The following is a 22,452-nucleotide window of genomic DNA, read 5'->3' on the forward strand; positions in this document are numbered from 1 at the left end:
TCCCACACTCCCCTCTCCCTCTCCCCCTCCCCTGCCCCCATCTCCCAATACCCACTCAGGGCTCATCTCCCATCATGAACCCAAACATGTTTGGTTCTAACAACAACACCCAAACTAATCACATTGCTTTACAACATCAGGAACAACATGAGCGCAATCTGCATCTACATTTCCCACATCCTTTTCTCGACCAGGATGACCTGTTTTTAACCCACATTTTGTCGTCCCAACACTTCTTCATTGGCGCGGATTGTTGGGGAGAACAAGAACAAGAACAACATCATGATCAGACAAAGCAAAATTCGGAGAAGCCTAGGATTGAGGTAGTGAAGAAGAAGAAGAAATGCAGTGGTAATAGAAAAAATGGAAGCTCCAGAAAGAAAACAGGGAAGAAGGACAGACATAGTAAGATCTACACAGCACAGGGCCCAAGAGACCGTAGAATGAGGCTGTCCCTTCAAATTGCGAGGAAATTCTTCGACCTTCAAGACATGCTAGGCTTTGACAAAGCGAGCAACACCATCGAATGGCTTCTCTCTAACTCAACCTCCGCAATTAAGGATCTCCAACACAGCTTAGCCAACAACAGCGGGCATAGGTATGGCAGTGTGTGTTGTGGGTCGACCGAGGCCGTGTCAGAGATGATTAGGGATAATAATGGTGGTGGCGGAGCTGCAAAAGAAGCTGCTTTTATGGCCACTCCCAAACACAAACAGAGCAGGGCATTACGTAGGGTGGGCAGAGAGTCGAGGGATAGGGCAAGAGCTAGGGCAAGGCAAAGAACAATGTTGAAAAAAATAAAACAACCCATTTCCAATCTCCAAGATGTGAGCTCAGTTGTTGCCATTTCTGATGATCTCTGGGATTTTGCATCAATCCAAAGTATTTTGTGAGGTAATCATAATTCCCCATCGCAAAACCCCGATTCTTCTTCAACACTTGCTTGCCCTAATCTTAAATAAATAACCCTAATTCAAAGGGTGTGTATCATTATCCAGATCTACCTTCTTCCATCTGCTTCATTCATCATCATGAGCCAACACTTGTTTAATTAAAGTGGATTTCTTTCATTCTTGTTCATCAAATTCTCTACTACCATTTCATAAATTGTGTACAAAGCTGTTGTATTCTATAAAATTCAAAGTTTATCTGAAAAGTATGATGCAGCATATGGCTTGCGGTGTCTGGGCTTTGATGTATGTTCGTTCTACTTCAATTGCAGCGAAACAGCACAAAATGGGAAAAGACTCAAATCTTAGCCCTCACTGTGAGGGAAACTGAGACGTAGGGTTGATACTTAATCTTCATTGCAATCAAGCCTTATACTCATGTGGGAACTCCAATTTTAAATTTTCATTTCTTCATTAATTAGGATTAGTATAAATCTACATTTTACACTTTTCTTTTTTAAAATCTTCCTTTTACATCAACTTTATTTCATTTGATTCATTTGTTGATTTAATTTTCTCTCACTTTTGTTTTTATAATTAAACAATGATTAAAATTATTTTTTAGAGACCCAATTTCTAAATGAGGTAGAAGAGAATAATGTTTAGAAAAATAACAAGAAAATAATGAAAAATGGAGAAAATCAGTCAAAGGTAAATTGGTCTTTTTGACCCACCTTTCCTAATTAGGGGTCTCAAAGAACCCTAGTCATTGAAGAGGAAAAAAGAAAAGTAATAAAAGTAGTACATGACGTCAGTATTTTAAAAAAAAAAATAGTTAGTAACTGACCCAATTATTGAGGTTAAATGCAAACACATGCAATTTCATGAATGAAACCTATAATAATAGTCTATTTTACTTAGGCGGCTATCTTAAATGGACTAATTGGATCTGTATTTACGGTTCTACATATAGTCTACATGTGTGAGTATGGACCCACACGTGTGAGTGTCTTAAGGAATAAAAAAAGAACAAAAACAAAAATTAAGGCTAAGAATCAAGAGCTAAGAACCAAGGTTAGATCAAGAACATGGATCAACACCTAAGTTCTCAAGACTAAGAATCCATAACCTCAAAACTAAGGTCCTTGGATCAAAACCAAGTTTAAGAACTCAAAACCCAACACCAAGGTCCTTGGGCTAGATCATGACAAGAACTTAGAACTCAAGAACATAACCTAAGGGCCTTAAATTCTCAAGACAAGAACAAGCACATGATAAGAAAAAGTGTAGCACCCTAGCACACTTCAAGGATCGGATTAATAGCCTACAAGTAGACTATTTACTTGTCTTTGTGCTTATTTCTATTCTCTCGTGGTTTTTAGGTGACAAGAAAAAGTTGTTCAAGAATGGAAGCAAATCTGGAGTAGGTGTTATACAGAGCCACATTGGGCTTCAACTATTTTAATGTTTTAAGTTGCTTTCATTAGTTGGACGTCCAATGTATTTAAGCTTTAATTTTGCTTTGTAAATGAAATGTGTTTATGTTTTGTTTTAAACACGAAATTTTTTATCATTCTTTATTATTTATGTCTTTTATGTTTAAATTTTTACAAAGTCATCGCGACATGACAAAATCAAGTCGTGACAATAAGAGCTCTCTAACCCCTTTAAGTCGAGGCGACAAACTGAACTAGCCACATCATGGTTTACGTGACACAATCTTAATTAATCTTTCTCAAATTTAATCCTCTTAACGGGTATTGGGTATTTCTTATAGAAATACCAATTAATCTTTTTGAAGTTGATTCACCAAGGGACCTCCCAAAGAGAATTTGAGAGAAAGTAACTTTGGGAAGGACTTGAGCCGATCCCCTAGCACACCCGAACAAGTAAGTAATTACTTTGGTCTTTTCATAAGAATTACTTGAAGGAATCACCACTTGAAATTTGCCTGGAGAGTTAATATTTCTCATAGTTAAGGGAATAGGAAGAGATTAGACTAAGAATCATACTTGAATAGGAACGAAAAAAAAAAAATGGAAAGAACCTAAAATGGACGTTTTAATTGGGATTTACCTATTAAGACCCAATACGAAGTAATTTAAGGAAATAACCCTCTTAATGACATCCCATTACTGAAATTTTAAATTATCACCTAATATCATGGAAAAATATTACCTGATGAATTGAAAGAGTATAAGAGCACCTTTAGGACATAAACCAATTATCGGGGTAAAATGACCAAAATATCTATACTATGCCTTTAGGATGTTTCATGGTTTAAATGGATCCTAAATGACTTGAAATTTTATGAAACCTATTTTTAAGTATATAAATGATTGTGCAATCATAAAACCATGTTTAAGTCATGAATCAAGGTTAAAGTAGAAAATGACAAAAATGTCCTCAATGAACACAATAAACATTCTAAGCATGAATTTATAAAGGGTTGATGAGATGAGGGTGTCTTTTAAGTTTTTTTATAACAGACCCTTAGAGCTAGAACGATAAGCTTATGAACCATAATTTATGTGAGCCCAAATAGGTTGGTTTCCATAAATGCACCATCCAAGCCCCAAGTCCATTATGACATCCAGATTACTAGATACCACTCTATTCAGACTCTCTTATGCCCTATAAGTCAATCTTTACTTTTTGATATGTGATACATCATGATCATATATTTTTTTCACTTTGGTGAAATGGTCTGCCCAAATATCTTTGTAGGATGTTAGAACCCAAATCGTGTTGTGGGAAGGTAGAGAATGTCGTAGCAACTATAGGCAAAATTGGGATTATGGAACCCTTACTTTTCTTTCTGCTTTAAAAATGAAAAATATTTTAATGAGTCTTTTAAACACTTTACACCTGTACGTGGTAATTCATAGCACAACTCTAGTGAAAAGTAGGTTATTATTGTAGGGATGCAAGTAAAGCCGATGAACCTAATAAAACAGTCGATGATCGAAGAAGAAGAAGAAGTAAAGAAGATGTTAAACTATGGTAGATTTAATTTAGTTGGTTGACAAGAATTAGAAGAAGTTACATAAAAGAAATGAGAATAACGCTTAATTGGCACGCAACCAACACCCACCCTGCGCCTGAGCCGCATGCAACTACTCAATGTTTAATTGGCATGGGTGGTTCGTGGAATGAACAAATCCGCGCGTATTATACCTTTTGATTAGTGCAATATCATTATCTTATGATTTCTTTACTAACAATAAGCAAGTAGTCCGTTCCAATCGAATTAAGTTGGGGGGTTAATGTGAATCCAAACATTTTTAAAAACTAATTTTAGGGCATTTTTGACCAATTACCCAAACAAAATAGTCTCGACAGATTGGGTTCTTTCCTCTCCCAAAAAAGGAATTGAGAATCTGAGGCCAAAGGTCTCGCCTCTAAAAACCTAAAGCTCTACTGTCTCGCTCCTCATTGTGTTAGTTTATGTTCGAGTTTCATAGATATGGCTTCAGATGCTGGTTCGAAGGCGACTTCTGCTGCCGATTCCTACCTTGGAAGCGTCATAACTTTGACTTCCAAGAGTGAAATTAGATACGAAGGCGTTCTGTACAACATCAACACGGAAGAGTCGAGTATTGGACTGAGAAACGGTATTTTTTTACATTATTTTTTCCGCAGTCCTTCTCAAGATTTGGGGCTGTGTCGCTTTCCGCTTTTCTTTTTGGGTTATAACTTTCCTGATTTTGTCAATGCATGGACATTTCCATTTCTTTATGGTTAGAGAATGAGATTTTTTTTTTTATGAAATTTCGTTTTGGTTTCATAATAACGAGGCTTTGAGTAGGTAATTGAGGGTTAACATTTGTGGCTTGAACTGACCTTGATATCCGACAATGCACAAATTACCCTTGTTCTTAATTTTCTTTTTCTAGACAGTATTCTATTAGCCCAATAGCCTGGTCGAATGTAAAATGTTGTTTGTGCTTTATTTATGTGTAAATTTATCATTTATCGTACCACTGATTTAATCTTCTCTTTCCAAATGCTTTCTTGTTCTCGGTTGATTAGTGCGGGCCAGATTGTAAACCACGATTTTCTGTATCTTTGTTTGCGGGCAATATTTTGTTGTCTTTGCAAGAATTGAGTGTGAGTTATTATTACTTCCCTTGGGGAGTAGATTGTTCCTCATATAGGTCTTGAATTGGAATTCTTGAGAACCATGTACCACCAGAATGAAAATTTCTGGCATCTAAAAGGTTTTCTCTACTGTTTTCACACCTATACATCAAACACCAAGCTAATTTACTATTTATTTTATTTTATTTGGGGTAGTGAGATCCTTTGGAACAGAAGGAAGAAAGAAGGATGGTCCCCAAGTCCCTCCAAGCGATAAATTTTTTGAGTACATCTTATTCCGTGGGAGTGATATCAAGGTATCAAATGCATTGAAAATTATGTTTGATATGATACTTTGGTCCTCTAGTTTTGTCTTTTTTTTTTAAAGATGGGATCGGTAAATTCCCTGTTGTTTAGAGTGAATGGCAGATATCACGATTGGAGTTTCTGTCTCTTGCTGATTACCACTTGAATGTCCGATTATGTGGTACTTCTGTTTTGTGCATGCTTATTTATTTTGACGGATTTCTTACTGCTTTCATTTTTTCATTTTCTTTTGATATTGTATGCTGAAGAGTCGAGATGGGACCTGGATTCATTTCCTTTCCAATGCTTTGATCAATAAGAAGCTCTTTTGTGCTCTTGGCAGGATTTGCAGGTTAAATGTTCTCCACCTGTTCAGCCGACAGCACCTATAAATAATGATCCAGCAATTATTCAAGTGCGTGTTTTTCTTTCTTAAAGAAGATTGTATTTTTTTTTTTTCTAATTTTTTAGTATATTAAGGCGTGTTAGCTTTTATTATGATTATTTTTATTTTCGAAAGGATGTTGGCCTTATTCTTATTTGTGGCTTATGCAGTCTCACTACCCCGCCTCAGTTTCCCCATCTACCAGCATGCATTCTGTTGCCAGTGGGTCACTACCTGATCATACTTCCCACACGGCATTTGGATTCCCTCCGTCTAATTTTCAAGGTGGTTTGCCTCCGTATCAACCTGGAGGCAACTTGGGGTCATGGGGAGCTTCTCCTCCGCCTCCTCCTAGTTCAGATGGCAGTGGACTTGCCATGCCCTTGTATTGGCAAGGGTATTATGGCCCACCAAATGGGCTTCCTCAGTTACACCAGCAGTCGATAATACGTCCTCCTGGTCTATCAATACCTTCATCCATGCAACAGTCAATGCAGTATCTGGACATTAATGCATCTTTACCCATTGGAGCTTCAAAACAACCAGAAGCTCCGTCTCCCTTGCCTCCTGCTAGTAATAGTTCTCCTAACTTGACCTCCACTGCTCTGCCTCCTCCAACTTTTTCAACAGCTTTGCCAACGTTCCCCTTTGTTTCTATTTCTGAAACGATACCAAGTTCAGTTGCTAATAAGACAAATGTTGCTACCCTTCCCGGAGCCCCTGTCAGTGCTAGTTTGCCAGTAGGTCCGATACTGTCCTCAGTTTCTACTTCAAGTGCGGATGTCAGTTCTGCCATACCACCAATCACTAATGAACCCAATGCAGTTTCTGGTCCTTCATTACAGTATCAAAGTGCGTCCCAGTCAACTTCATCTGTAGTTGGAATATCTAACTCTCGCACAGAATCTTCTATACCTTCTCTAGTTACCCCTGGGCAGCTATTGCAGTCTGCGCCCACTGCTGTGGTTTCATCCCAATCTTCACATACAGTGCATAAGGATGTGGAAGTGGTCCAGTCATCATCGTTAAAACCTTCTATGCCAGTGACAACAGAGACTCAGCCACCAATATTACCACTACCTGTACAGTCAAGGCCTGTCCAGAAGGTGTTTTACTAGTTCATAAAATGCAAATTGTTATTATTATTATTATTTTTTTTGTGTCTGATTTGTTAGTTTTCTGTTATCTCTTTAATTTTCCTCCTCTAAGTGTACCTTTGTGCACGATAGGCTCTTTGAAGATTGTTGTTGACCTTATGATTGATTTCACGTTTAATTTTGATAGCCAGATTGGAGTTCTAGATATGATAAGGATTGTCTTTCAGAGGCATCTTCTGTCGAAGTCTATGTTTTAGGAGATTACATTAGAATGAAGTGATCAAAAGTGACAACGTAAAGGGCAAAAGGACAAGGGGTCCCCACCCCAGGAAAGAGGCTACAAAACATTTCAAATTATTGCATTACATAGTGAATTAGTTATATACTTACCAACAGGGATTTGGTCATACTATCACTTGGGTTTTCTTGTAGAGGTCTTCTTAGTCAAAGTCTGTTTTAGGAGAGACTAACCACTTATAATTATTGCATCACATAGTGAGTTAGTTATATATTTACCGACAGGGATTTGGTCATCCTATCACTTAAATTTTCTTCTAGAGGCCTTCGTAGTGAAAGTCTGTGTTTTAGGAGATTACTGAACATATTAATTATTGCATCAGATAGTGAGTGATATATTTACCATTGCTTATTTCTGGTTTTTTAGTTTACAGCTGGAACTGCTACTTAAATCTTTTCCATTTCGTGAACAGTTGTATGTTATCGTATCTGATTAGTATCATATTTTCTTTATACCTTTATCCGAGCTTCATTATTCATATATTCAATTACACAACCATAGTTTTAGATAAGTGGAAATACAAATTGATGTCTCAATGGCTGCCTTTTTTTTTTTTTTGCCCTTGTTAGTTTATGTTATGGAGACACTGATGTTTTTTCCCCTTTACTGGGTATCAGTCAAATGGTGCTCATTTTCAGGCTCGGCATTTTTACAGAGGACGTGAAAGAGGAAGAGGCTCTGGGGTAATGTGTATGGTTTTTTTAAATAATAAACTAATAATTGGTGTAGACATCACTGATCAGTCCTAATCAGAGTTTAACAATGAATTACTTGATGTCAACATCTTTTTCTTTTGGCAACCAAAGGCTTTGTAGCATATTCATTTGAGTAAATACTACCCACACCCTCTTTGGTGGATCTCTGGATGTAGGCTGATGAGATCTAAAAGCTCTTGGAAAACTATCTCTTCCCGTTTTTTTATAAATACTCCATAGGTGATGGCTTAGACACCTATTTTTGGTAGGGTTGTTGGGTGAGGGAGAAACTCCTTTGTATCATTCCCCCATCTGTGCCACCCTTTAGATATGAGGTGGTAGTCAATGGCCTATGTCATGCGGCATTTGGGTGAGTCTTCTATTATCTTTGGGTTCCATCCCTCTACGGATGGGGAATTGTTGGAGATTTCTACTTCTGCTTTTGTGGAATGTTCTTGCTGGTCAGAAAGGAGGGGTCTGTGTTCCAGACCTTCACCCTTACCAGGGTTTTTCTTAGCTCATGTTTTCACCTTGTGTGTTACTTTTCTCTCACCTTCATCTCTTCTTTTTCATCTCTTCTTTTGCTCTCCCCTTGTGTTTTCCTTACTCTAGAAGGTTAAGATTCTTAGGAACATAAAGTTCTTTGCATGATAGGTCTTCGTGGGAAAGGTAATACTATAGACCGGGTGGAGACAGTTTATTTTTGGGGCCTTAGTTTCATTTGTAGAGGTACGTCAGAGGCCCTCAAAGCCTTATTCTTTGGAGCTCTAGTTTGCTCAATAGATTTGGACCCATTTTCTTGGAAACTTTTGAAGTCTCTCTAGTGCGGAAGAGGGATTGCAGGGCTGCTATGATGGGGGAGTTCTTTTTGTTTCTTCTTTGTTGGGAGATGGGCAAATTGCTATTGCAGGCTTGCTTTTGACTGTTATTTGGGGATTTTGACAGAGGAATCATAAATTATTTTTAGAGAGAGGGGGAGTTGTTGGGAGGTCATTAGGTTTAATGCCTTTGTTTGGGCCTTGGCAACAATTTTCTATACTTATCAGTTAGACTTTGTTCTTTTGCATTGGAGCATCTTTTTCTAGTATGTTGGCTTCTTTTGTTGGGCTGTTTTTTTTTTTGGTATGCCCTTGTATATATGCTTTCATATTTCTCGATGAAAGCTTGGTTATGTGAATAAATTAATTGTGTGCTTTAATTTCTCATTCATTTTGAGTGTGAATAAGATTTGGACTGGAATTAGATTGATTTGCTAGAATTTGAATTGAAACATCATAGATTGCCCTTTGAAAACAAACTTAGAAATTTGTCTGATCAAGGAAAAATATAAAAAACATGCTGAATATTAAAAATAATTGAGGTGAGGTGAGGTGATTGATTAATGATTTATGTATTCATTTTGTTGGATACATAACCTGAAAATACATCATTGTTGGGTTAATTTGTAGGTGTAAGTTGTATTTATGTTTGAAGTTGAACATCCAAATGATTCTAGAGTTCAACATTTTCACATTTTTTACATTGCAGAAGAGTTCCCGTCCTGTGACCAAATTTACAGAAGATTTTGATTTCATAGCAATGAACGAGAAATTCAACAAGGATGAAGTTTGGGGAAGTCTAGGTAAAGGGAGTAAATCTTATCTCAAGGATAAGGATGTGGATGGAACGGTTAGTGATGAGGATGACGCTCGGGTAGAAGACGAGGGTGAACTCTCACAGGCTGGGATCAAGGTGAGAATATCCTTTAAGTCTGTTGAGTAATTGAAATTTAGGTGTAATCAAATGATGGATTCAAATATTTTTAAACCATGACATATTAGTTGTTGTCCTTTGTCTGCAGCCCTTGTATAACAAGGATGACTTCTTTGATTCACTCTCTTATAACGCTATGGATAATGACCCTCAAAATGGTCGGACTAGATATTCAGAGCAAGTAAAGATAGACACAGAGGTAACTTTTCTGGTTGTTGTGCCTCTTATATTTAAAATTGCTGCATTTTATGTTTTCCTGACTGTTATTGCAGACTTTTGGCCACTTTTCGAGGTATCGGGGGGGCCGAGGTGGCCGAGGTCCTGGACGTGGAGGGTATTTCCGTGGAGGTTACCATGGAAGAGGATATGGCTATAATGGGAGGGGTTGGGGGCGGGGACGGGGGCGAGGGCGAGGGCGGGGGCGATCATTTAATCATTCGTAGTCCAACCAGTGTGTATGGGTCGGGCTCATATGGTATAAATGGCCCCATTTTGACTGAATCGAGAAAGGATATGTTCTTTTATAGAGTGCACCTCTCTCCCGGTTTGTTCCAAAATAATTAGATTGTTCTTTTTTCTCCCCATTTTGATCATTGCCCCGTTTACCTTGTTTAAGAGTTGTTGGTTTAACAAAGAATTTGGTTTGTGGTGGAAGATTTAATTGTAAACCAAGTTGGATTTTAATAATATACATGACTTTAAGATCTTTTTTTAAAATGTTAAATGAAGCCTTAATCATTGTCATATTAGAACTAAGAAAGTTGTGGTGTAAGGCACTATCTTTTTGTTGTGAATCTAGAGTAATCAGATTAAATATATTAAGCACATGAACACATGAATAGAATTAATAGAGCATTATTCAATTTATCAAAACATAAAGCCAAAGATTACATCAACCTTTGAAAGACTATAAAAAAAAAAATGTTACATTTAAATAACATCATAATTAAAACTATAAGATTTCTAAAACAAAAGATAAGACTACTTTGTGTGAGGTGTTTCGCCATCTTCGTTACAATTTCCACCCATCTTAATGTTTGAAACTCTCCAAATTCCCCTGCCATCTTCGTTACAATTTCCACCCATCTTAATGTTTGAAACTCTCCAAATTCCCCTCTGCCTCACAATTGTATGTAAAAATTAAACGTAATGCCATCATTGCACCAAACATATCATGTACGTCATGCATCGAAACATAAATCACACACATACAACATGCATTACAATTTTCATCATACTCATACATCATCATGCTCTTAAATAAAGCTGCATGGAAACAATTCTAGCCTATCCTAGAGTAAAATCACTTACGGAGTATTTTTCGAAATATTTAGGCCGTGTGCCATATCATTTACAGGAAAATGCAAAGCGTCCATGTACGGATGACTGCGACATCACAAATAGAGACTGTAGCACTTGCACAGGGTAGTTACACGTTTAAATTCCTAGTCTTAGGTTAGATTAGGACTTTTGCATTTCATTATTTAAATTATTTCATTTATAATTTTTTTTTTGTTTTAATTTTAAATTTCAACGTTATGTTTTGAAACACGTAAGACTGATAATGTTTTCTAGAAGTTTGAAATGTTCTGAATGTTTTTCTAGAAGTTTGAAGTGTTCGGAATGTTTTTAAATTTTATGTTAATTAAGAAATGAACATTGTAGAGTTATATTCCTCATTTAAAAGATGAGCATGAGACGTCAGTAACGACTCTGAGTATGTAGAAATCTAGGGTCGTTACATTGGGTATTATGAAAAAATGAAAACTCAAATAACTAGAATCAAATGCAACACATACATATATTTTACTCAAATGACGGATTAAATAGATTTATAAAAAAATATTAAATATTTTATGGTCCAGTTTTACACAAACTCATTCAATACCCAATTCACATGCTTTCACACAAACTATTTGAATTAAATCATGTGTAGTAATTATAAGGTAGACTCTATGAATAATGTTATCATGTTAATGTACCAAACTTTATCCATATACTATAACATCTTTTAGGTTACTTTTTTGTCACAATTGATTTGATTTTCATCGAAATTTGGACCAGGGCTAAGAAGACAAGACAGCTAAAAAAAATAAAAAATACAGTAAAATTTCGAACAAATTAAAATCATACAACATGATTGTCAAAATCAAAAAATCCAAAAAGAAAAAAATTTAAAATAGGTGTTATTCAAGTTATTTATAAATGGGGAATAAGAATGGGATTAAAAGTATACAAATTACAACCCAAAAAAATATAAATTAGAATGATGCTTCGGGTCGACATCTATCTACGACAGCACATCTCCCAAGCACTCCCCCACCTCAACCGATAACATGTGATCATCTCAAAAAAAAAAAAAAAAAAAAAAAAAGGAAAGGGAAAGGAAAATGATACCTTCAAGTCGAGCGTTTTTTCCCAGCCGGAAGGAAGTTGAAGGTCGAGGTCCAATTCTTGGGGGTCGGTAAATTTGGAAGAGCCGCCGGTGAGTAAGTCTCGGGTGATGAGAGGCGTTAAGGTGTCGGGGCCAGATTGATTTGCGACCGTCCGATGAGGGTCGTCTTTGTTGTAAACCGTAAGAACTCGCACGTGGGAGGTCACTTGGGCGGCCATTTTGTTAAGAGAGAGTTTGAAAGAGGGGGAGTGTCGGTTTTGTTGTACGATGGGTGGGTGCAGAAAGGGGGTGTGTATATATGGTGGAAAATAAAAATAATGTTGAAATGAATTTCCCCCAATGGGAGCATCTCATTAAACAAGAAAACAATAAATAAGGAAGAAATTAATTCAAAAACATAGAAACAAGCACCACCTAAGTTATGGACGCATTTATTACCCACCAAAACTTCCTGCTTCCGCCTTTTCTTTCCCTATTTATTTTCTATTTATTCCTCCCAAATCAAATTCAAATTCAAATTCAAATTTTTTCTTTTTCATTTTCATTTTCATTATCATTATGCCACACATTTACATCATAATTTTAGATACATTGTAACCTATACTTTATTGTTTCAATTATCATTGCTGCCTCCATCAACAAAATCATTACTTTATTATTAATCTTATTTTTCTAAAACGCCACGTGATATATATATATATATATATATATATATATATATATATATATATATANAAAAAAAAAAAAAAAGGAAAGGGAAAGGGGTGAGTATAAAAATACTCCGTAATCAACCTACTTATAGGCTTTTATCACATTCAATAGTAGGTTTCCACTAGTTTTTCTCTAGGCTCAAAGAAGTTTGGGCCTCCACATCTATGTGAGCTTCTGTGTAGGTTTCAAAGTTCCAAGAATTATCATGAGTCAACTATCTGAGTAGTCTCAAGTCCCTCTTTAAGATCCGTTTATGAAATGGCAGCCTCAACCTTCAACTTATTTCTACATGCAATAGAAATACTCACCTTAATAACTACCCTTGTAGACCCAAGTCCCATTTTTAAAATTGGTTTACAAAATTGCGACGTCAGCCTTAACCCATTCATACCCACAATGGAAACATTCACCTTGAGACAGGTACCTACTTGAGTAGTCTCAAGTCCCTATTCAAGACCGGTTTATAGAATTGCGACGACAACCTTGATCAATTTCTCACGCAATAGAAACATTCATCTTAAGATAACTAACTACTTGTGTAGTCCCAAATCCCTCTTCTACATGCAATAAAAGAGCTAGCTACCCGTTGGTCCCAAGTCCCTCCTTAGGATTGATTTACGGAATCGCGGCGTCAGCCATGATTCGTCCCGACACATGATAATAAATCTAATCACCTTAGAGGTTCAAGTAACACTGTTCTTACTACTACTAAGCCTATTAGGCTTCTAAGTCATCATTGTCGTGGAGGTTTACTAGGTTCTTAAGGCGTCTAGGCAATTTAGATCCCATCTCGTATTTTCAGGTCGCTCAACATTAGCTCCTTGGGGCTAGGCCAATTCGCTGGGTGCACCTAAGTCTAGAACTGTGATCACCGCTCACAATCCTAAGGTACTCAGTCTAGTAGAAATGTATTATTCTCGCTTAATGTGAAAATCACTTTAGCCTAGTGCCTTAATCTTAACTTGGTTTACTCATGCATGCTTTATTTGGAAGATATTTCTATCAATCACCTAGAGCACAAAAAACATATTCTAATCGTTCATGCATATTTTAACGTCCTACTGATCCCTACAAGTATTACTATAAAAAGCCCGTGTGGCTAATTACCGAGATGAAGTATACCTTTTCGAACTTGCTTTTCCGCTCGTTGGAAGCTCCAAATTTCCTGAAAAAATTAACTAATAGATCCTAATTCAAGTGAAGTTAAGAATGGTATCAAAATCAAGACGTAAAATAGTCGAATTTGAGTTGAAATGAGTGAAAATAAACTTCCCCATGTGCCCCACACATCCTAACATGCGGTTGGAGGCATTTCCACGTTGTGCAACCACTAGAGAAGCTCGTGCGAGGGTAGGTTCTTCAACAAGAGAGACTAAGTACAACTTAACTTTGAGTTCTATAGCTCTAGGCGAGCTTTGTAGGGCAGTGCATCCTCTAACTCTCAATCTCATGAGTGTTTGGCCTTATTAAGGTCCTTATTGGACTGCTATTCCCATCCCATAGTATCCTAGCCCTATTGGGACAATCATTGTCATGATAGTCTCATAACTCAGTTCTTCGGAGCATATGTATATACGTTATCTACGAGGGTTATAGGATTAATTGGTTAGCCATACGCTAAATTATTATTGGCTCGTGTAACATATCCAAGTGTCATGCATCTTTGAGGTGTGATTCTCTAACTAGTTCCAACTAATGAGCTACTAGAGCGTCATAAAAAATATTAGTCGATATTGGTTTTGTAACGACCCAAAATTTTTCACTAAATTTAAGGTCGCTACTGTATACGTACCATAAACATTGAATAAGGAAGACTTCATTAAAATTCCATAAAACATAACTTTCATCTTAAAACACAGTCATGGACTTAAGTGTTTCAAAAATATCTTTAAAATGACACAAGAAAGAACTAAATAAAATAAATGAGAATTTAAGTTAAAAACATCTTATTGTACCCCAAATCTAAGAAAATAAATATCACTATTCTATGTATGTGCCATGGTCTCGAATTGCGATGCCGTCGTCAGCCGTACAGGAATGTCTTGCCTTAACCTTAAAAATATAGTAGCACATGACTTGAGTATTTAAAGAAATACTCAGTAAGTGACCCTACTATTGGGTTAAATGCAACAATCACATGCAATGAAATGATAGGACCTATCTTTTCGTTTCGTTTCGTTTTCCCTACAGTGCTGTCCTAACGGGTAAACTTTGGACATGTACCATATACTCTACACATAGCCCATACGTACGAGTATGGGCTCACCAGTTAGTTCGCACACCGCTGGGCCACTTTCCTTATCCGGTGGGCATACTCTAGGAGCCCCTTATGCCAGAACCCGTTGGAACTAGTAACCGTCACGGCAGCGTTATGCAAAGCATAACGATCGTTGTCCTGCCATTAGATGTACGCGTCAGTACCCTCGTGATGGGTTAGGGGTATCCCCCCAAATGCATGAGCACACATAATGCATGAGGTCCCAAAACTTTTCCTTTTTCATTATCCTTTAATACAACCCCGCTAGCCTTATGTACATATCATATCATTTCAGATATCGTTCATCATTCATAACATGTCGTTTCTCATTCTTCAGTTCTCAAATCAGACATAATTCTAACGGGGTTATATTTCATGTCATTTATCGTAATTTCATGTTATTCATATGATGCTGTATACACACAATTTAAGAGATCTAACATAACGTTCTATGCTTTTAACATAACATTTCATCATATACACATCATACCATGACATATTGCATCACAATGTATCATATCATAAACAAATCATAACGTACACATTTCGTAGTCATATCGTTCTCTAACTTATCATAGCCTTAACGTTCTTATACCCATCACAGACATATCATTACGTGAACGTACCTTAGTCATATCATCACAAGAACTTAACCTAATGCTATCGTTCTATCAATCCTAACCCTATCGTTCTATCAATCTATCACAAACCTATCCCTTTCTACCCGTAACCTAACCGTATTCTTCTATCAATGTCTCTTATCCATATCACTCCAGTATGTAACCTAACCTTAACGTTTCATGAACGTATTTTACTCCTACTGTTACATTTTGTTTTGTGCATCCTTTTTGTATCCTATCTCAAACATATCCTTGAACACATCGTACCGTAATTATTATCATACAATTCACATATTATAACATATACATAACATATAGGAAGCATATCAATCCACAGACAATTCACACATATCAATATATATGACACGTACAGAACCATAGGGCACGTGTCAACACCAAATATAACCATGCTGATAGTAAGGTCACTTACCTGGTTAGCTTAGGCTGATGTTCCGTCGTTATCCTTCATGAAAGTCCATTGAAATCCAAGTCAACCTATGTGAGCCCATGACATCAGTTTCAAATTTGAATTTCTACAAAATTGTTTCTCTAATTTATGTTGACCCATGTGTTATAATTCATGTGAACGTTAGAGTTTTGAAGAGTTTTTGCCTGAGTTAGGTTTGTTACAATATTATTTTCATACAAACCATTTAATACTCATTAAAATGAGTCTTTGCTTGAGTTAGGTCTTTAAATATTTATATATATTTGTTACAGTATTATTTTCATACAAACCATTTAATACTCATTAAAATTTTTCAAATATTCTATTTTCTCTGATCGTCTTTAATACCATCAGATAATTTCAATTATATTCACAATCTTCCCTCCCTGTCTTTGACTGTGTTTCCCTTCTTTTAATTATCTCTCTCGAGGATGACTTTTAATATCATTAAATAAAATATTATAGTGAAATATCTGCAAAACTTAATCGAACCTTTTTGTGTTTGATTTTGCAGGAGAGAAGAAATTCTTCTAAATTAGTAATTACCTAATTATTTTGGACAATTTAATTGATTCTATTTTGTTTCTGCTACTGATCATGACGTTTGTTTCTGCCATTGATCATGACATTTGTTTCTGCCATTGATCATGACATATCCTTGTAAATTGCTTGATCATCTCTATAAACCCATCTCCTATAAATTTGATGTGAGACATTTCTGTTTTCTCACATCTAACATTTTTCATTTCATTTTGCAGAAATTGTGAGGTGTGTTGAGGAGAGATTATTAGGGATGACTACCGTTAACAGAGACGAGGGAATAATTGTTTTTATTTACTCATTTATTAATTTATTATTATTATTATTTTCTTTTTTACATAATAATAATAATTTATTTATTTATTTATTTATTTGGTCGGTTACAGGTTTACTAATAGGGATTAGTATGTGACAACTCTCAAACCATATAATGTCATCATAGTCTACGAGGAGACAACACTTGTGCATGCCAAGCGACCCTTAATTTTATGGACCAAGGAATAGTTGGAGATCACTTAACCGGCCCACATATAATCTAGTCTCTGACATGAACCTGGCTAATCCAACTCTAGTAAACTGCTAGGAAAAAATGTAGATCCCTATCAACTGTTAGCCCTCACATTGTCATATAACTCGTCGGAGTATTCCCATTGTATGATATCACCATACAGACCCTTGCCACTCATGACACGTTCACGATTAAGGATGAGTTGTGGCCCCTAACCATCCCCACATGGCCATCTGATATGAACCAAGAGACATCAATCATACAATATACTTCAATGAAGATGTGAAGAAAAGGTTGTCAAAATTATCAAAAGATGTTTCAATTCATGCTACATTGAAGAAGAATAAAGTTTGATTGTTGTAAATTTTGGGTGGGTTATAATTTAGAGTTATTGTGTTTTAAGACTTTTTATTTAATTTCGGTTACATTTACATAATGGCTAATTATGGCCATAAAGTGTGAATGTTACAACTTTTGGAATGCCTTTAATAGTTTCATTTTGAGGCTATATAAAGCCATCTATGTTGTATTTGTAATAAGACTTGGAAAATATAGTAAAGAAGCATTTGTGCTTTTCTTTAGCCAATGGCTAAGTTTCTTTGCAATTCTATGTAGTTTAGATTGCATGTAGAATCATTCAAGCTCGACATGATCAATCTTGCTTGTGGAGTGATTCGAATCTCAAACAAGTGTTTGAGATATTTGATCAACAAGAATCATTGAAGCTAGACATGATCGATCTTGCTTCTGGAGTGATTCGAATCTCAAACAAAGTATTCTTGGCTTGAGATATTCGATCGACAAGGTAATCCGAATCTTCTTCCCCTTGTAGTGATTCCTTATCTTATCATTTGGTATCAGAGCTTCAGGCTCAAGATCGGATATATGTTTCCTTTGCGTTTCTTCTCAATTTGATTTTTATTTATTTTCATCTTTTTAGTTTTTAATCGACCCAAAGTTCAAAATTCAATCTTTGCTCTATTTAAAATTTTGAGAGGTGAGAATGAGAGCTTCATTTGTGTAAATGAGTGCAAACAGAGTGGCCTAAAATTCCTTGAGTGTATACACGTGAGAGAGTGTTGTGAGGTCCGTCGTATTTCCATAACTTATTTTTTGCAGCAAAGTTACACAAATAGATTCGAGGACGAATCCTCTTGAAGAAGTGGAGAATGATATGAACCAAGAGACATCAATCATACAATATACTTCAATGAAGATGTGAAGAAAAGGTTGTCAAAATTATCAAAAGATGTTTCAATTCATGCTACATTGAAGAAGAATAAAGTTTGATTGTTGTAAATTTTGGGTGGGTTATAATTTAGAGTTATTGTGTTTTAAGACTTTTTATTTAATTTCGGTTACATTTACATAATGGCTAATTATGGCCATAAAGTGTGAATGTTACAACTTTTGGAATGCCTTTAATAGTTTCATTTTGAGGCTATATAAAGCCATCTATGTTGTATTTGTAATAAGACTTGGAAAATATAGTAAAGAAGCATTTGTGCTTTTCTTTAGCCAATGGCTAAGTTTCTTTGCAATTCTATGTAGTTTAGATTGCATGTAGAATCATTCAAGCTCGACATGATCAATCTTGCTTGTGGAGTGATTCGAATCTCAAACAAGTGTTTGAGATATTTGATCAACAAGAATCATTGAAGCTAGACATGATCGATCTTGCTTCTGGAGTGATTCGAATCTCAAACAAAGTATTCTTGGCTTGAGATATTCGATCGACAAGGTAATCCGAATCTTCTTCCCCTTGTAGTGATTCCTTATCTTATCACCATCTCTTTCGTACATTAAGCTACTTGACACAGATTAACAACTGGCATAATCAAAATCTTTTACTGATTCAAGGATCACACTAAAGGATCTTTTGCATCCATACTTTACTAATCAATCATGAACCATCCCTAATGGCCGAGTTTCTACTTTTAACTGAAGGGAAATGACCTTTTGGACTACTATTTGTATGCAATGGTCTTGATTCTAGGAGTGGAACTAAATTTCGCAGTCTAGCATACATGGAAGGACCTCTTACATCTTACTCATTACTAAACTCAGGAAAAAGGTGGCCCACTCTGCCCAATAATATTTAGAAGGTTGGGGAATGGACTTAGCTCACACATTCTTAGACTAAATGCTATTTATCTTACAAAGTCTCAATAAAATACAGTGAAATAACTGATTTAGCGTATTTACACTATTTGCAACTAAGTAGTCATAACTCAGGGTTCTTAGGCTATGTCATGTGTGAACTCAAAGATCAACTCATTACTAGCTTATACATGCTTATCCAAGTCGATCCTATCTAGACAAGTCTACCTAAAACTAGACTACTTTTATACCAATTTGTTAGACCTAATTTTTAAAGCTTCGAATTTCGAGTCGGGACTAAAAAACCATGACAATCGTAAACTAATGAAGTAAAAAATATGGTAAAATTTCATGTGAATTAAAGTTATACAATATGGTAAAATTTCATGTGAATTAAAGTCATACAACACCATAGTCAAAATCTAAAACAAAAATATTATAAAATAGACATTGTTGAAGCTATTTATAAACCAGGAATGAGAATAAGATACAAAATGTTTACCAATGACAACTCATAAAAATACCGACTAAAGCGATGCCCCACGTCAACACCCTTTTGTGACTGTGCAGCTCCCATGCACTCCCCCATTTCAACAACATCACTCACTTGAAAAAAAAATATAGAAAGGGGTGAGTATAATAATGCTTAGTAAGCAGCCTACTTGTAAGCTCTCATCGCATCCTTATCCTAGTAAACTACTATATGTCTTTTTTTTTTTTTGCTCTAGGAAGTTTGAGCCTAGTTCTACAGCTATCTGAGCTTTTGGGAAGGTGTCAAAGTTCCAAGCGGATTTCATGACCATCACAAACCCACTCTAGATTTGAAGGTGGTTCACCATTTTTAGCTTTGTGGATCTACTAGGTGACAAATCTCATATTTGGGGTGAACTACTTTACTGTTATTAGACTTAATCAGCTTGCATAGGTACAAGAGTGAATGATCGATATCGTGAATCGAGGCACTACCTCATCAAATCTATTAAGACAATATGATAGCTAGCATGAACATAAATCATTGAAGGTTAACTGTTAGACCCTTCCACAGGGCCATAAAATCACTCTAGGAGTGGGGTGTGGCCCCATATGCTTGCCAATTGCTAGATTACATGTGTGATCCTATGCCCCTCTCGGGACAAGGTTACAATAGAGGTACTGTTCAAAAGACCCTTGGTCATTTCCACTAGATACAACACTTGGTCGCCTTAATGCACTATGTTATCTAGGCTATGCGTAGCTCATTGGTACATGAACTCCTACCACTCGGCATGGTGTAACTAGTGCTAAGACTGTATTAGAGGATATAGGAAGAAACACTGGCGACATTGTCACACTACTACCAAGGTTTGTTAAGCATTTTTAGTCGGAGGTCTATTAGGTTCTTAGGGATGTCTAGGCTGTTAAAGTTTCATCTCGCATTTCTAGGATGCTTGAAACTAGCTCCTTGTGATTAATCAAATCTCTAGGTGTACATAGGTTTAGACCTCCCACCAATCAAAATCTTAGGGTGCTTGGTGTACTTGAAATGTACTAGTTTAAGTCAATGTAGCAGTCAGTCTAGTTCCAACCACCTAATCTTAACTTAGTCTGTTCATGCCGGTTTGTTAATGAGATATTCTTATCGATCACCTAAATCATGAAATTCGTAATGTAAACATTCATGCAAACTAAACTATGAGATAACATCCATCCATCACCTGAAGTACAGATCCCAATACCCATCCTCGTTTGTAACCTGAAGTCATATGTCTGTTATATGTGACATGACTATAATATGATATGGCTATGATATGATATATTTATGATATGATATTATATGTCTATGATATGATATGTTTATGATATGACATATCTATGATATGATATGCTTTAGAACATGATACATGTTGTGACATGATATTTTTATGATATGTCACAAGTATGATATGAATGACATGCGATAAGATATTTCAACATGATGCACAACCCCAATACATGTTTTGAAAGATGGGATAAAAATGATATGATATGAAGGAAAATGGGAGTGGTTGTTATACATGGTTTAATGAATGAAAATGTTGGGACCTCATGCATCATTGTGTGTTACATGCATTGAAAAATCTCTTCTTTTTACGATGGTATGGACACGTACGCTAAGAGGATGGAAAACAATCATTATATTTATCATAATGGTTCGATGATCACTATTCCTACCAAGTGTCTGGCAAGAGCACTCGAAAATGTTAGCCCGACAAGGAAAGGGGCCTAGGAGGTGTGCGAATCGACTGGTGGGTCTATATTCATACACATGGGGCTTGTGTGGAGAATAGTAAGTACACATCCAATGACCCGCTTAGGATAGTCATCTAAGAGAATACAAATTTAAATGATAGGTGTCATTCATGATTGTATTTGCTTGCATCTAACCCCAATAGTGAGGTCACTTATGGAGTATTTCATAAAATACTCAAGCCATGTGCTACTTCTATTTTCAGGTAAAGGCAAGACACCACTGCACGGCTGACGATGACATCACAAGTAAAGATCATGACACATGCATAGAATAGTTGTATTTAAATTCTTAGATGATAGGTTAGTAAGGGTGTTTTTCAATTTTAGAATTTACCTTGTTTTATTAATATTTCGTTATGTTGTTTTAAAGATTTTTTGAAACATGTAAGTTCATGGAAATGTTCTACGATGATGTTTTAAATGCTTATTTCTGCACTAAGAGATGATGTTATGAAGATGGTAGTGACTTTAGGTTAGTAGAAATCTAGGGTCGTTACCGTTGGTATCAAAGCTCTAGGTTATAAATTCTGTAAACTAGCCTACGAGGTAGGCTTGACATGTTCCATGGTCCCACCGCTAATGTTCTATATGTTGTTATTGCTGGATCATTATAAAATATAACTCATAATTGAATTTTGACACCATTGACGGTATTATAGTTGACAGCATTATTCTTGACTTAATTCTATGCTTATTATAATGTATAATATATTATGATTTACCTTGCATGGAATGTGGAGGTAAATTGATGGGTTGGTACTATGAATAGGAAGTTATAGTTTAGTAAACTACAAAATGCTAGTGTATGCTTGAAAATGATTTTGATAAGGAAGATCAGATATTTTAGTTAGACATCTCGAACATAGTTAAAATATGCAAGATTATGTGACGTAGAGATGAAAAGGAGTGTACCAATGTATACTAATGAGTTAGTAGTTTCAAATGAAAATGACCAAGAATACTTACTTGATAGACCGCAATATCTTATAGTCTGCTATAGATATTAAAAGTGGTAGTGTTGAAAGGAAATTTCGTCAATATGAAGTATGTAAATATGAAATTTAAGTATCGGTATATGAAAAAAAAAAAAAAAAAAAAAAAA

At 35.9% G+C, this 22,452-nt stretch overlaps 2 protein-coding genes across 3 annotated transcripts; both read left to right on the top strand.

Moving 5' to 3' along the window:
• Position 1: 1 nt before the first annotated feature.
• Positions 2-1,061, top strand: LOC111436600 (transcription factor TCP12-like). Its single transcript, XM_023074349.1, has one exon. It carries the CDS (start codon positions 75-77, stop codon positions 891-893), a length of 819 nt encoding a protein of 272 aa, XP_022930117.1. The 5' UTR covers positions 2-74; the 3' UTR covers positions 894-1,061.
• Positions 1,062-4,203: 3,142 nt separating this feature from the next.
• On the top strand, positions 4,204-10,210 carry LOC111436605 (protein decapping 5-like). Of its 2 annotated transcripts, XM_023074352.1 has the most exons (8): positions 4,204-4,504; positions 5,187-5,287; positions 5,620-5,691; positions 5,832-6,767; positions 7,674-7,739; positions 9,279-9,482; positions 9,592-9,702; positions 9,776-10,210. In XM_023074352.1, exons 1-8 carry the CDS (start codon positions 4,357-4,359, stop codon positions 9,944-9,946), a joined length of 1,809 nt encoding a protein of 602 aa, XP_022930120.1. In that variant the 5' UTR covers positions 4,204-4,356; the 3' UTR covers positions 9,947-10,210. The 2 variants fall into 2 exon arrangements, with proteins under 2 accessions (XP_022930120.1, XP_022930121.1); XM_023074353.1 differs by lacking the exon at positions 5,187-5,287 and having other exon boundaries at positions 4,425-4,504.
• Positions 10,211-22,452: the final 12,242 nt, after the last annotated feature.

The sequence above is a fragment of the Cucurbita moschata genome, unplaced genomic scaffold (genome assembly GCF_002738365.1).
Source record: "Cucurbita moschata cultivar Rifu unplaced genomic scaffold, Cmos_1.0 Cmo_Scf00056, whole genome shotgun sequence".
Lineage (NCBI taxonomy): Eukaryota > Viridiplantae > Streptophyta > Magnoliopsida > Cucurbitales > Cucurbitaceae > Cucurbita > Cucurbita moschata.

Bases quoted from the DNA above. Each gene is read 5' to 3' on its own strand.
- LOC111436600 (XM_023074349.1), top strand. From the start codon at position 75: ATGAACCCAAACATGTTTGGTTCTAACAACAACACCCAAACTAATCAC.
- LOC111436605 (XM_023074352.1), top strand. From the start codon at position 4,357: ATGGCTTCAGATGCTGGTTCGAAGGCGACTTCTGCTGCCGATTCCTAC. The intron at 4,505-5,186 runs GTATTTTTTTAC...TATTTGGGGTAG, and splicing joins GAGTATTGGACTGAGAAACG to TGAGATCCTTTGGAACAGAA. The intron at 6,768-7,673 runs GTGTTTTACTAG...ACTGGGTATCAG, and splicing joins AGTCAAGGCCTGTCCAGAAG to TCAAATGGTGCTCATTTTCA.